Below are 12,741 nucleotides of genomic sequence, written 5' to 3' on the forward strand. Positions count from 1 at the left end.
TATTAAGACTGCCGTTAAGCAATTAGAATCCTAGGCCAGGTGGCCAGGCTATATTAAACCTCATCTACCTAGTTCAGTCATTCCAACTATTAAACCTCATCTACCTAGCAAATAATTTCCCCATAGACTTAACATGGGAGCCGTTAAGCAATTAGAATCCTATGCCAGGTGGTCAGGCCACCTGGCTCAACTGCCAGTCTCAGGCTTTAAGCATACAAACTGGCTCTATTAAGACTACACACCCTGTTGAACTGCTTCCTCTGCCAAAAACTGTTTCAAAATAAAAGTCCTCACTACAATATTTCACTGTTAAACAATTTAACTCTTTAAACTACTGAACTTTTTAACTGTTCAGCCATTGTAACTGTTACTTGTCATCAACTATGACTCCTAACCACTATAGCTAGTTAGCATGGTTAGCATGTTAGCATTGCTAACATTTTTAGCAAAACTGCCAAAAATGATTAGCTAAGTTAGCTAAGTAACATGGTTAGCATAGTTAACATTTTAACATTGTTAGCATGCTAATTGGCATAGTTAACATAACTACTAAAAATGATAAGCTAAGTTAGCTAAGTCACATGGTTAGCATAGATAGCATGCTAGTTAGCATTGTTAGCATAATTATCATTTTTGACAAAACTACTAGAAAACATTAGCTAAGTAAGCTAAGTAACATGGTTAGCATAGTTAGCATAACTGCTAAAACTGAATAGCTAAGTTAGCTAAGTCACATGGTTAGCATTGTTAACAGCATTAACATTATTAGCATTTTTTTTAAAAACTGCTAAAAAACATTAGCTAAGTTAACTAAGTTAAGTAACTTGGTTAGCATTATTATCTTTGTTAACATAGTTAGCATAACTACTAGCAAACATTAGAGCCATTCTAACTGTCAGTTATCGTCAACTATCTACCTAAATAATTTAACCATTTAAACTATCCACCTATTTAACTGTTCAGTCATTCCAACTATATTAAACCTCATCTACCTAGCAACCAATATAGTTTGTTTTTACTCTGTGTGATATTTTACATAATATTTTTGCATTTTCATGCACTATATTTCCTTCAGGAAATGCTTTTCTAGTTATTATTATAACCTTTTCTTTTTACCTTTTCAAGAATGAATGTGACTCTAACCGCTTAACGTACAGACATGTTGAAATAACCGTTGTGTAGGTCTGGAGTTGGACAAGAGAGTTATTTTTTCAGATTTTCTTAAAAGTTTATACTTTTTGAGAAATAGGGGATTAAAAATGTTAAAAAGCTAATTTTCCCCCATAGACTTGAATGGCTGTGATGTCATAATGGCCTAAAGCCAGCTGCGCTCGTTAAGCTCCCAGAGTAGTTCCCGGGCTAATCAGAACACTGGCACAGGTGTCACCTGTGAATCCAACTGTCTCAGCTTCTAATGCATACAATCTGGCGCTCCCTAAAATTACACATCCTGTTAAAGTGTTTCCTGTGTGTCAAAATAAAAGTCACAGCCATATCTCATTCTTTACGCATTATATCTCCAGAACGGCTTGACGCATACGCTTCAAATTTGGTACAAGTGTTTGTATGGAGTCAAAGATGAAGTGAGTTGATGTTGGAGGTCAAAGGTCAAGTCCATGAATACTCTGAGCGCGATATCTCAAAAATGCCTTGACATACATGCCTGAAATTTGGTATGAGTGTTTGTATGGGCTCAAAAATGAAGTGAATTGATGTTAGTCAAGTCAAGTCAGTTTCATTTTTAAAGCGCATTTAACATGCACAGAGTGCAATCCAAAGCGCTCCACGAACAAGACACATAACAAAAAGACAAAAGATGCCAGATGGAGCGGCGTAGTCGCCAGCGTGCCCATGACATCAAGACATGACAAATACATTTAAAAAATAACAAACACAAAAGATGCCGGACGGAGCGGCGTAGTCGCCAGCGTCCCGTGACACCAAGACATACAAGACAGACAAAAAAAAAAAATTAACAAATAAAAATGTTAGAGGTCAAATGTCAAGGTCAAAATCTCCCCAAAAACATTAAGCCAGCAGCTTTCCATCCACTATTGTAATTCCTCTGGCATTACATTTCTAGTTATTATTATTATAATAGGGCGGTGGTAGTGTAGCGGTTAAGGAACTGGGCTAGCGTGCAGTAGCCTGAAAGTTGTCGGTTCAATTCCCGGCTTCCACCGTTGTGCCCTTGAGCAAGGCACTTAACTCCAAGTTGCTCCGGGGACAATGTAATCCCTTGTAATATAGTTGACATATGTAAGTCGCTTTGGCTAAAAATGCGTCAGCCAAATGTAATGTAATGTAATTATTAGCTTTGGGACTCGCTCTTGTAAAGCACTTTGTGTCTCATGTATGTAAAAAGCCCTTTAAAACATTTAGCTTTTGTTAATTTTTTCAGTGGAGAAGGGAGTTGGGGATAGAGGAGTGTGGTGGATGAATGGCTGTACTGTTACCTGGCGGTGAGAGATGCAGAGGAGGTGACCTGGGAGAAGATGCGGATCATGGCCATCTTACACAGGTCAGCAGCAGAGCCTGCACACAGATGAGATGAGATGGACACAGACAGACAGACAGACACACATCATATATATATATACACAAACACACACACACACAAACACACACACAGAGGCAAGCATTGTCCATATTCATGCACTCATGAATATATCATTGCTAACATATCATTATTGTAATTTAGGCCACTGTATTTTGTAGTTAGGAGCCATTTGTCAAGGTTATTCTAAAGAACACAATTTTAATGCCGACTGAGGACAATGGCTCTTTCATACACACACACACACACACGCACACATACTAACACGCTCATACACACACACACACCTTGCACCACAAAGTTGACGGCCTGCCTCTCTGCCTGGTTACGTGTTGCCCAGTCTGCTGAGTGGATGTGGGGGAGTGAGCGCCGGCGACCCATTATGGACACCACGTAACCTAGGTAACCACACACATGCACACACACCAAGTAGTACCAAGTAGACATAAATCAGTCAGTAGTCCTGATATGGACTTCAATCACTACCATCTCCGTATTGTACTGAGAAAATAAGTCACATACACATAAACACATAACAAACTGAGCGAACCCTTTTACAAATGGGTTCATACTCGTTCCATCCCTCTCTCCCATACACACACACACACAGTAAGTATGACTAGTGCCAGTGCATTCCAATGGACAATGGAGAGGGCTTTGTGTTTAAATCCCACAGCAAAAGCCTGAGGCCATCTCAGCACTCAACGGCCTTTCCCAGAAACACCCACACACCCCCTGACACCCACACAAACACATGTGTACGTGCACACACACACACACACATGCATGTATAGATGACGTGTGCCTCAGGAATGTGCCATGCTAAGGTAGTCAGGAACATTCGAACATGCCGATGAACTAGAAACTAGAGTTATGCATGTGTTCTGGCTTTTGACCTGAAATAAGCATAAAAGATAACAAAGGTGTGTGAATGTGTGCATGTGTGTGAGTGAGAGAAAGCAAATGTGAGAGAAAGCAAGAGACAGCTGGATGTCAAGTATGTTACTGAAAGGGACCGATCAAGTGTTTTGAGTTTGATTACTGCTGTGTACAAGAATTCATCGTGCCCTATGGAGTCATGGGCCAACCCCTTCGTTCCTGTCCTTCTCTTCCTTTCTTCAAAGCACATCTCAAGACCTTTCTGTTTAATGATCACTTCTCCTCCACACCCAACACATAGTTCCTACAGATAACTTGTCTTTGTTGTATTGTTTTGTTTGTTTGTTATTGTATTTCCCTGCCTTTGTCTATGTTGTATTATTTGTTTGTTTGTTATGGTTTTTCCCTGCCTTCCTACTATGTAAAGCAACCTTGGGTTTGAGAAAGGCGCTATATAAAATAAACTTATTATTATTATTATTATTATTATGGGCCATACATTGCTGAAATGCAAAAAAGAATCAAATCAGTATCAGTGGTGCGTGAATGCTGGCCATATGAAAGGGTACTGGCTGATATTGACCATAGACTGTAAATATAAGGAAGCTCCTTTGAATGTCTTCGATGCTTCTTATTGTCTTGACACCATACACACACACCACACACTTGGTGCATATTGTCTGTCTCTGGTCCTGCTTTATCAGTACAAAAACAGCTTACTTAGAAAATATGTCTGATCCATCATAACATATTTTTCACGTCAACTTGTGTTGGACAAGATTATATGCTCTTTTCACTTAATATTCATTCGAATAATGATTCTAATTAGCCTTTGTGTCAATAACATGTTTCTTTAACAGTAACGTACATGGACAGGAGAGAACAACATTTCTGTATCCCATTCTGGTGTACGTTATTGTTAAAACTTTATCTTCAGTGGAAGGCTATGTGAATTTGTATATTCCCTAGGAGAGTTCCTCTCAGGGACAGAGCCTGGTAAGAAGAGGAGAGGTCATTGTGTGTATGTGTGTATGTGTGTGTGTGTTCCCTTGGATCCTTATGTACATGGGTACATGAGAACAAGAAAACAAGAACAGTTGGTGTTGGCATGCATTCCCTGAAGGAGCTTCTTTTGAATAACAAGAGGGACAAGTTTTTCTCTAGCAGTGTGTGTGTGTGTGTACTCATACAAGAAGATCAATCACAGCCTAGACTAAGATGGCATTTGATTTCAATATCAAAGCTGACGAGAGCTATGTGACAGAAGGAAAGAGGCATGGAAGACCAAAAGCAGTGTTTAGGAATGCAGAGAATAGAATGTGCAGTTGAAACTTGAAAAACACATTCACAGGGAGGGCAATGCATCCTGGGAGTCTGGATATCCCTCCAACTTTAGCATCTGAGGCCATACACAACTGGAATCATACAACTAAACGACACTTTCAAGAGCTTAAAGATGGACACAGAGGCAAGCTTCCAGTCATTAGACAAGTCTTAGAGGATAAGACAAATCAGTGTTCTTGTAGGCTGATTTAATATATTGTGAAATGGAAAGAGTTTGCTTCCCAAGTGTGAGAAAACACAACAAATCAACACAATCAATTAGAGACGCTGGATCCCGAGACAATTTTAGAGGTCTTAGGGGGTCTTTCGGACCCATAACTTAGGCAAAGAACACTATTGCAGTCTTTTTAATAAACTCCAGGTACACTTACGAAGTTATTGATGCTTTGGGGCCCTATTCATACTACTGCAGAAGTATGGTGCTATTTTGAGCATGATAAGTGGCTAAATTTTTTTTTATTTTGGATACATTTGGCGGCCTGCCCCAGGCACTTCCACTGTTAGACTTTTGGTTGGATGCGCTGAAGCTGGTCAAACTTGGTACTCCTTCGCTCAACGTCATCTAGCTCTCAAGGGGGTGTTCGACTCGTTGTCGTGTGAAATAGACCCTGGGTTGAAATCGCTGCGGAGTTACACTTTAAGGACTGACATAGACTTGTCTCTCATAACATCAGATGAACACTTCATGATTCTTTTTTTTCTCTGAATTTATAACAAGTAGCCTTTTGCCATAACTTTGTACCTTTTAATTTATTTAACACTGAAAATGCAAATAACACATTTAAGCAGGCTATAATTTCAGCACGGCACTCTACATAATGTATGGTGGAGAAGTCTTGTGGAGGCATGGCCATCTCTAACATTCTAGGAATTTCTGCGGCACATGCACTCGTAAATGATTAGGCCTACGGGTTTAGCTGAAATAATTACTTTTTGCCGCAGTTTGTTTGTAACGATAAACATGATTATGGAAAAACTACTGGCTCTATAACCATGACATATAGTTGACATATAGTTTCATTATGTGTAACATTGCGAGATATTGGCATTTGCAAAAGTCTGCGCTTTCCGAGTAGCCTACCCTTTAGTTGAAGTTATAAACAGGCTTACAAGTTACAATTAACCACCTGCATTAGCCTACATGGACAATGTAACTACCTTTGTTGGATTATGAACAACCGAACTAGCTTGCAAAAAACATACATAACGTTAACTTAATTTTTAATCTCTTAATCATTTTCCACATCCCTCCCTGTCCGTTTACCAAAGGAGCTTATGAACGGTCCTCACTACGAGAATCAGACATACAGAATGAAGAGGGAGAACGAGAGATCAACAGTGCTGGTGTTGACTTGTGGCATTAGGCTACACATTTGATCATTCCCGCTTGCTAATATATTTTAGTCAATGTATGAAGGCAAGGTAAATTAATCCTGCGCTTGTGAACTTTTCAGCTGGTTCGAAGCTCATTGGCAAGCCAGCTGTGCACCAGGTCAAACTTATAAAAGAGGGGGAAAACGTACCAGTGTACTTTCAATGTAAAATGTGCAGCTAATATGCAACATGTGTACAGGTTGGCATGTCTGAATATAAGTCAAACAACAATCAGCTCTGCTGATCAATTCTGCTCCAGATCAAATTTAATACATGTCTTCATACAATTCCAGACATTTTACGACTTTTTAAATATCAAAAATTAAATATAAGGCCTTTTAAGACTTTTTAAGGATCCGCGGCGAGCCTGTCATTCATGAAGCCCTTCAGAGGATAAAAAAGGCTATGCTGTCTCAAGGGCACAGGTGCAGTGAAAGTGAGTGAATATCAGTGGCGGCCGGTGGTTAAAAAAAAATACGGAGAAAGGAATGTCCGCTTAATTGGTGTTAGTGGCAAATGTGAGGTTGTGATGGTGTTGGTTAGCCTGGGTGTTCCCATGCTGCCTTGTGCGTGATTTGATTCACGCTGCTAAGGCAGCCTGGAGACCATGGAGCAAATTTTCGCCTGAGATAGGGAACCAATCACAGAACAGGGGGGAAAGCAAGACGATGATGAGCTATGCACAGACGCATTTGATAGACATCCGCGGCACCCAATAAACGGATCTGGGCATTTTTTTCAAATACGAGAAAATTAACGTTTGGTTCCCAGACCACGTCTCATTGAGAAGTGACGGCGCTAGCCAGGTGTTGGTGGCATATGTGAACAATAGAGTATGTAGGCCGCCTACCCAGACACATTTATAGCAGCAGTATGTACTATGTAGCATTTTAACTGGCAATGTTGTGCAATAAATGCTGTTCTGACATTCTCAGGGGGGGTCTGACCTTAGGAGCTAGGCTAGCATGCAGCAGCCAGAAAAGTTGTGGGTTCAATTCTTGGCTTCCACCATTGTGCATTTGAGCAAGGCACTTAACCCCAAATTCCTCCAGGGACAATGGACTTCGTAATATCATTTAAATATATAAGTCACTTTGTATAATAGTGCTAAATTAATACATGTAAATGTGAAAAAATGTAAATGTAGGTGTGGGAAGTCAGGGAAGATATGTAGGTCTAGTTATGAAATACTGTTTTCCAGATGTGCAAAATTATGGAAAGTCTTGAGGTTTTGCTCAATGTAATACATTGGCAGAAAAGTCTATAATACTAAAAATAGACACTTGTTTTATATGTAACTATTTACTGTAAGACGCGAGAAATTATATATAGCCTCGGAAACATAGAGACATCGAGCTATATCCTCACTTGAAAGAGCTTGTGTGGACAAATAGGGTGAATAGTTAAATGGCAATGATATTATTACATACTCGTTAATCTGACTCCATTTGATTAATAATTTGTATCACCAATCAATTACCAAGTAATTAGTTTATCAGCTATGGAGAAGAATGGCATGGCACACTACGAGAATTGAAGTTATCCGATTGGTAGGCAAATGAACAATTTATTTGGCATTAAGCCTTAAAGGTAAATGTAACCAATATCACTTCAGTTGAAGGTAAAAGTAAACTCAAATGTTCTACTGTAACAAAGTAGCAAATGGTAACAAAGAAAACTTAACCAATTCACAGAGCTAAACTTGACAAGTTAGAGATAACAGATACACCAGATAAAACAATACAAACCCAGAGATAGGGAAAGGGGGAGAGAGAAAGAGAGAGACAGAGAGAGAGAGAGAAAAGGAAAGGGAGAGAGAGGGGGAAAAGAGAGACCCAGAGAAGAGGTCCAAGATGGAAAAGAAGAGACCAAGATGGGAAAGAAGCAACAGGAGGACCAGAGCCTCCACTTTTATCATTCACTTGGGCCACCCCCGACTCATCAGAGCCTTTGTTGTCTGAGGTGGATGGGTGTGGCCCAGGTGGATATCATAACTTTATGCTACAGTGTAATTCTTAGTCTACAACTATGCACAGATACATTCAATTGTAACGAAACCATGATCAGACTGTTGCCCACATTACAAGTATTAATTCAAGACCAAACATGAATGTATTATTCACAACACAGACATCAAGTAGGCCCAGGACTGAGTTACCTCAGAGGGGCTAGAACAAGGAGCAAATGGTCACTTTATGCATGAGCGGGTGTTGGGAATCTTTGGCCATGGCCAGCTAAGGCCTAGTCCACACGTACCAAACCGATCTTTTTTTCCTCTGTCTTCCCTGGAACCGTATCAAGAATATTTGCGTCCAAACGGATCCATCTCAACACGACTCAACACGTTACTTCATATCCCAGACCTATAGGTGGCACTGTTTCTTTACAGAAATTGACCAAAGCTTGCGCTGTAGGCTATACAAACAGACAGAATAGGCTACGACGAAATGGCTAGTGCAAGGAAACCAGAATTGTTTGTGTGGACTTATAGTGAACTGTATAACTTGCATCAAATCGCGCATTCACATTTAATGCGCATCTATAGGCTTAACATGAGTTCTAAGCGTCTTTGTATGCTCATATCTGACTTCACTATGAATGCATTTATTTATGTTGTAAGACATGTCAAATAAATGAATGACACCGGCACTACGCACAAATTAATGTAAAATTACACCGCACTTCCCTAATAACCTAAGTTCTCTTGCGTCACTGACAGTAGCTAGAATGCATAAAAAAAACAACGGGAAAAACAGTGTTCAGTCCACCAAGTCATAAGCTATCGGCGCTGCGCAGCATCAGTTGTGATATTTATCCTACGGAGTGTAATCGTAGGTAATGTCCTGTATGAAAACTAGTATTGTAAGGCAATACTATAAAGTGTCAAGTCCAGGGCAGCTGAGGTGTGGCGATGACATCATTGATACGCAAGTAGGATGTGCGGTTTCGCTGTCCAAACGAATTCAAAAGGGCTACGGTTTCAGATTTTTCCACTCTGGGACCAGGTTTCAAAAAAGTGCGGTTTTGGGCAGTACGTTTACAGGATTCGTTTGGACGCTCGGCCAAGACGAAGCAAAACCTCTGCGTTTAACCCAAAAAGCGTCTCCGTGTGGACGGGCCCTAAGACAATACAGATCAAACACAGGTATCCACACATGTAAATTGAATGCAAAAGGCATTCTTTAGAAATGCAAAAGGTTTGAGCAAAAGACGGGCCTTACATCACCATTAAAAATAGACCTTAAATGTGGTTATTTGTAACATGCTATTGTTTTTAAAGCCAAATCGCTTTCATTTCAAGACAGGTTGTAATAGCTAAGTGGGAATTAATGAAAGCATACTCGAAAGGCAAATGTTATTGAAGACGTCATTAAAGGAATGCATCATGGTCTGTAACATTCATTAACAATGTTACCATCCAAAGATACAGTTAGAAAGGTGAAAACAAGAACATATTAACAACAAGAACATTATTTAACATTTGTTTAGTTAAGGCATAACTTGGATGATTATAACAACACATAACTATCCAAAAATGTTTTATCACCAAGTGAACTGGCCACGTATGTGACAGGCCAGCAGTAGGCTATAGCTGATTGTTTTCTGTGCTAAAGTTACCAGTTAACCATGAGTATTTGTCTGACTACAGTATGTAGCATTCAGTAGCCTACACTAGCCTTACCATCTTGTTTTGGAATATGAATTTTTGGAACTGGTCTTCCTGCTTTGATCCTAACCTTCGCAGTGTTTGAATGTATAAAAGATTTGAGATTGTCCTCTGATTCCATTGTACTGTTTATTTCACGAGCAAAAAACAAGCTTTCCGTTCAACACAAGATTCTTAGCTGTATGGCTGCAGATTCTTGCACCGTTGGCGCTAAAAACAGCACCCCCTATCGCAATTGAAAATTACTGTACGGAGGAGCTTCCTCCCTTGGCCATTGAAAACGATGTCATTCACGAGCTGCTGGGGTCCGAGGCGATAGGGGGTGCGCTTTTGGCATTTTGACCAAGGGGAACGATTTTGTTCATTCAAAGTGTTAAAATAGTAATATTACATTACATTACATTACATTTGGCTGACGCTTTTTTAGCCAAAGCGACTTACAACATGGTAAACAGTTTAAATTTTAGAGCAATTCTCAACAATTTTAGGACAATTTAAAAACATTAGAGTGCAGTAAGAATAAGTGCATCAGTGAGTGCTATTTTTAACAGTTACTTGTCAGTTTAAGACGGCTGGTGAGTGCTAGGATCAGTAAGACTTGTTGTGCAGTTGTCAGCACAAAAACTCATTTTATTCTTTTGCTCTTTTGCATTGCTCTATGCTGTTCTATGGTGCTTTCTGCCTCTTGGTTGCGCACGCATGTTTTCGTGGCGTTTCATAGAAATCCATATATAATGAGCGCATAAAACGACTTGTTGACGTTTTGGGACATTAATCTACATGTAGGCTACGTTAAGCTTTAAGGATTGTATGTCCTTAATTTATTTATATAGGCCTATTTAGGCTACTTGCGCAAACCCTGGATACTTTGATTGCCACACAACAATATTGGTGGTATTTGTTACATTAGCTTCAAAAGGCACCGCTTCAGAAAGCTGCACTGCTTGTGAAAGAAGGGGGTGGGGGAGGGGAGCTTGCAGCCAAGTGTCGGAAAAATGCATAGCCTACAACACAGAACCCGCTTCTCGCATTAGTCACTGACAGTAGACACGCTTCCAGCCTAATGACTTTCACACATTTTGAATGATTTACAGCAGGGGTCTCAAACACCCGGCCCGCGGGCCAAATCCGGCCCGCGTCCTGCCCAATTCCGGCCCGCGACGTATGACAAAATAATAATGTAATCCGGCCCTTGAGGCTATTAATTGCGACAAACAACGATACTGCTTAAAATAGACGATAGATCCAGGTACGGTGACAAATCTCATTTGTAGGCCTACTCTACTCTTCAAACCCAAAATCGCTGCACAAAGTTTTCAGGAAATACTTGTATTACACGCGAGAAACACAAAGACGTGCATATGTAATGACGCGGAAGCGATGCAGGCCATAGTGTTGCAGAAATTGAAGCAGAAATTAAGCAGAAATAGGCCTACACCAAATGTTGAAAAACGTTCACGTGTGATGAAGTCTTAGGTAAGCTATGTTATTCACCTATTCTAATTCTGAAGAAGAATATCCTTTTGGAGATTATGATCGATCGTCTATAACAGTGATAGTCACGGTGCGTCTCTGAATGGAGGTGCGTGTATACAACGGTGTCCACTAAGCATACCATGCTTGTTTCGACCCTCTGCCCAACATAGCTATAACCTATATACCTATAATAGTCTTCTGCTGGGTTGCATGTACTGTATAGCCTACAGTTTTACTGTACATTTTTTCAGCCTTTATTGGTTAAATGACCATTTTTATTACGAAAATATTTCTTAACTAACTTCAAAACCTCAGTGTCTAAAACTCGGTGTCATTCAGACTCAACCCTCTTGACGTTTGGTGATTAATTGACAGCTGTTTTGGGACACGTTAAACTTTCTTTATAATGAGCGCATAAAACGACTTGTTGTTTGGGACATTAAGCTACGTTAAGCTTTTTCACGTTAAGGATTGTATGTCCTTAATTTATTTATATATTTAGGCTACTTGCGCAAACCCTGGATACTTTTATTGCCACACAACAATATTGGTGGTATTTGTTACATTAGCTTCAAAAGGCACCGCTTCAGAAAGCTGCACTGCTTGTGAAAGAAGGGGGTGGGGGAGGGGAGCTTGCAGCCAAGTGTCGGAAAAATGCATAGCCTACAACACAGAACCCGCTTCTCGCATTAGTCACTGACAGTAGACACGCTTCCAGCCTAATGACTTTCACACATTTTGAATGATTTACAGTAGGCCTAGACACATTAACGCTCCACGTGTAGAGACTGTGCAGAATACAATGTGTGAATATATCGTTTCATCGAAGCCCAGACTAACTCTATGGGGTTCAGATCCGGCGACTCTGCCGGTGTTGGCACCCAGTTGATCCCCTCACTCTGAATGCAGGCTCTGACACTGGTAGCGGTGTGTTTTGGATCATTGTCTTGGAAGAATCTATGTGTAGACAAGAGGAAACGCTCTCTCAAGTATGGACCGGCAACTTTTTTGATGATCTCTTCCGCGTAAAACTGTTGATCCATAATACCATCAAAAATGAGGAGTGGGCCCGGGCCACAACGCGAAATTCCACCCCAGACGTGCAGTTTGACTGGGTGCTTAACTCTAGGTTTTGCCATGCCCCTAAAGTTTGTCTTTCTCCAGCACTGCAATGCAAAACGTTCCAATGCCACTGTTGACTCATCGGTGAAGAGAACATCATCAAACTTTTCACCAGCAGTCTTCCATTCTTGCGCTTGACGTAGACACAATTCTTTGTTTTTTTCCCGGGTCATTGGGATAAATCTGGGCTTCCCAAAGTGCCAGCCAAGAGCCCGGACTGCCTTTCTCACTGGTTGAATGCGTGATGTTGGTCCCGAAGACCACGCTAAGATTCACCAACAGAGCTACGGCCAAGTGGGCAGATACGGATGCCTGCTCTTCA

At 40.5% G+C, this 12,741-nt stretch overlaps 1 protein-coding gene across 7 annotated transcripts in view; it reads right to left on the minus strand.

Annotated features, from left to right (window-relative positions):
• poln (polymerase (DNA directed) nu) overlaps positions 1-12,741 on the minus strand; it is a 115,542-nt gene that overhangs the window by 14,738 nt on the left and 88,063 nt on the right. For all 7 annotated transcript variants that reach the window (XM_042070244.1, XM_042070238.1, XM_042070239.1 and 4 more), the window contains 2 exons: positions 2,845-2,955; positions 2,457-2,535 (listed from right to left, as the gene is read on the minus strand). In XM_042070244.1, the coding sequence (XP_041926178.1) occupies positions 2,457-2,535; positions 2,845-2,955 (190 nt within the window). The remainder of the gene's footprint in view (positions 1-2,456; positions 2,536-2,844; positions 2,956-12,741) is intronic.

The sequence above is a fragment of the Alosa sapidissima genome, chromosome 18 (genome assembly GCF_018492685.1).
Source record: "Alosa sapidissima isolate fAloSap1 chromosome 18, fAloSap1.pri, whole genome shotgun sequence".
Lineage (NCBI taxonomy): Eukaryota > Metazoa > Chordata > Actinopteri > Clupeiformes > Clupeidae > Alosa > Alosa sapidissima.